The following is a 2725-nucleotide window of genomic DNA, read 5'->3' as shown; positions in this document are numbered from 1 at the left end:
ACTACAAATGTCATGGGTTGGTAGTTACATCACATCCAAGGTTCATATTTCATATCAACAAAAAGGAAAACATAGGACACCAAAGTTTCCAGATACCACTGGCAAGCAGATTTAAAAGAAAAAGAAAAAAAAACAGTTTTTTCCTAATTATAGTTTGAACTTGGGAATGAAAATAACTGAAAAGCTACACTATTGCAGTTGTCAAGATTAAAAAACAAGACCTGAGCCTCCCAACGCCAGTGACATACCACCATGAGAAGTACAGTTCTGTGATATAATTTTAATCATTGTTTATATTATTACTATGGTCCAACATTTGGAACTCCTATGTTTTTTGCCTGAAATGCATATCTACAGGAGCTGGCAGCAAATCAGAAAGAATATGAATGTAAGTATTAATGGGCTTGAGAATCTGAGCTCATCATGCTAGTGGCCTGAAGGCACTGTCAAGCAAGAGCTATTGCTTTGTTTTTATTTCCAGAACATTTCGGTTACCAAACAGAAATCTCTGATTTCGTGGAAATGAGACTGGGGGTAACAGCTCTTTCATTTAAACCAAAGGTTACTTCGTGATGTCCTAAACTGTACAAGCACACTTCAACATACAACTATTCAAATGAAGTGAAACTCAACAAAAAGAATAGGTGAATAAATATCATAACATGTTGTAAGGACACAAGTACTCAAGATTGACTATTAAAGCAGTTCGGTTCCATGGTATAAAGAAGGGTCATTCCAAACACATTGCCTTTCACACAATACAGTCCACCAAGGAATTACACCAGTAACAGAAGATGTCGTCTTAAACACAACCAAATAAACATATTATAAATGGCAACAAATTCACCAACCAAACAATCTGTCAACGTATGTAAACCCAAGAATATCCAGTCAGCAACCTAATCAAGTGACATTATGCTTTACAATAAAAGCATGTAAAAGTAAAAGCATAAGTTTACTATTAGACTACAGCATTGCAGTGACAAAACTATAGTAATGGGCTGATGGCACTAGCACAAGAAGTTGGATTTACCTCTTCTTATTAGATATAAGATGTTAAGGGATAAACCTTTTATACAAGAGGATGTGTGTGCTACTATTGAGATTAGGCAAAAAGATGAACTAGTTCTGAAGCATCTCAAGTCTCTTCTTTCCAGCCAACTCTGCCTCTTCATTCCCCTCTACCCTACGGGCAGTTCATCAATCGAAGCATTACAGTCAGGCTACCTTTTATAGTGTTTTCCACAATGTGTACTGTCATCATTGTGATCAATAGTTGGGCATAGCGCCACAGCAAAGCAACATATTACACCAGAAATTAGGAATGAAAAATCAAAATTGTAAAGCTACTGATGCATACCATACTCAACAGATCAAAACCAGATAATTCAAACAGTAGCATGCCATTGGATTGAGCTAATAGACATTAAGTAGCGGATAATCCTCGTGGCTGTACTAGAACACCAAAAATGGCTGCCTTGCTATCACCTAATAATCCTGACATCACCTGAAGTTGAATCCCTAGACTAAAGCATGACAACTACCCACAGCATGCAAGCACTAACATCAATCGAATCACAGGCTCAACTGTCCTAGCTAAAGCTCCACGGACGCCAATTCAACGACAGTGTCATAGTTCATACCAGAACAAATTCAACCAAAGCAGGAGGGTTATTCAGAGGCGACTGCTTACCACATGGAGCCTCGGTACTTGAGGGTGTAGGGCCCAGACTCGAGCGAGCGATCGAAATGGGAGTGGACCTTGTGCTTGCCCTTGCCGCTCTGGTCCTGCAGCGTGAGCTCAAAGAGAGCGCGGACGTCAGTGCCCTCGGAAGCGAGCGCGATGAAGACGGAAACATAGGCCGAGTTGTCCTCCGGGTTCTTCCCGTCTGGGTAGAAGTAGATAGCCCACTGGTATCCCCCGACGGTGAAGGTCTCGCTCGCGATGTGCTTCCCGACGCCCATCCCCTTGGCGAGGGAGTAGCCCTGGATCACGAAGCGGTGGGAGCCGTTCACCGTCTCCGTCACGGAGCGCGAGCTGGTAGGGGACGCCGCCATGTCACGCAACGACGGGGCGCCTGTGGCAGCAAGGAGGGCAGGTCCCGGCGGCGGCGAGGCGTCGCCGGCGTCGTCGTCCATGGGAATGCGATTGGCTAGGGTTAGGGTTGGGGCTAAGAGGCCAGGACTGGGGAATTTTCGGCCGATTGGCCGTACGGGTCTTTGTTTTGGTTCTGCTCGTGGGACGACTGTGCCATCCACGGGTGAGACGTGGAGCTAAGAATTCATTCCGGCTCGGTCGGTTTGTGCATTTTTGGTTTATCGAGTTTTTAAACGGTAATATATGTCTCATTTATATCATAACGAATAAATTATAAGTCAGTAGTAATAATGTATGTGCAATGCACATTTATATTAGATAGGATATTAATTGCATGTTATATTAGGTAAAATATATCTGTTGCATGTTGGTATTTGGTAAAATATCAATTATTTTTTCGTGAAAATGGTAAGATATTAATTACATGGCAGATTTCAAAGGATAATGTTGAGTCAAAACATGTTTATAACCAATGACAATAATGGGTAATTAAAACGTTAAACGTGTTTGATGCTCAACATTGAAGCGATTTAAACCGCTAGATAACATGATTTGACAGTCGAGATAGTTTGGATCTGCCCATTTGGGTCTTTTTATATTGGTGTAGATAAGATGTAAAGACCGACA

At 42.0% G+C, this 2725-nt stretch overlaps 1 protein-coding gene across 1 annotated transcript; it reads right to left on the bottom strand.

Annotated features, from left to right (window-relative positions):
• Positions 1-23: 23 nt before the first annotated feature.
• On the bottom strand, positions 24-2261 carry LOC125537266 (BTB/POZ and MATH domain-containing protein 5-like). Its single transcript, XM_048700559.1, has 2 exons — positions 1694-2261; positions 24-1186 (listed from the first exon to the last, which is right to left on the bottom strand). The coding sequence occupies exons 1-2, from the start codon at positions 2137-2139 to the stop codon at positions 1123-1125; spliced, it is 510 nt and encodes a 169-aa protein (XP_048556516.1). The 5' UTR covers positions 2140-2261; the 3' UTR covers positions 24-1122.
• Positions 2262-2725: the final 464 nt, after the last annotated feature.

Source organism: Triticum urartu, chromosome 2 (assembly GCF_003073215.2).
Source record: "Triticum urartu cultivar G1812 chromosome 2, Tu2.1, whole genome shotgun sequence".
NCBI lineage: Eukaryota > Viridiplantae > Streptophyta > Magnoliopsida > Poales > Poaceae > Triticum > Triticum urartu.
The sequence above is the reverse complement of the archived record's forward strand: the minus strand, read 5'-3'. Positions and strand labels throughout refer to the sequence as shown.

What these genes read in the sequence shown, in the direction of transcription:
- LOC125537266 (XM_048700559.1), bottom strand. Translation starts at nt 2,139, where the DNA reads ATGGACGACGACGCCGGCGACGCCTCGCCGCCGCCGGGACCTGCCCTC. An exon ending in AAGTACCGAGGCTCCATGTG is followed by an intron (nt 1,187 to 1,693) that starts GTAAGCAGTCGC and finishes AACTGCCCGTAG; the next exon opens with GGTAGAGGGGAATGAAGAGG.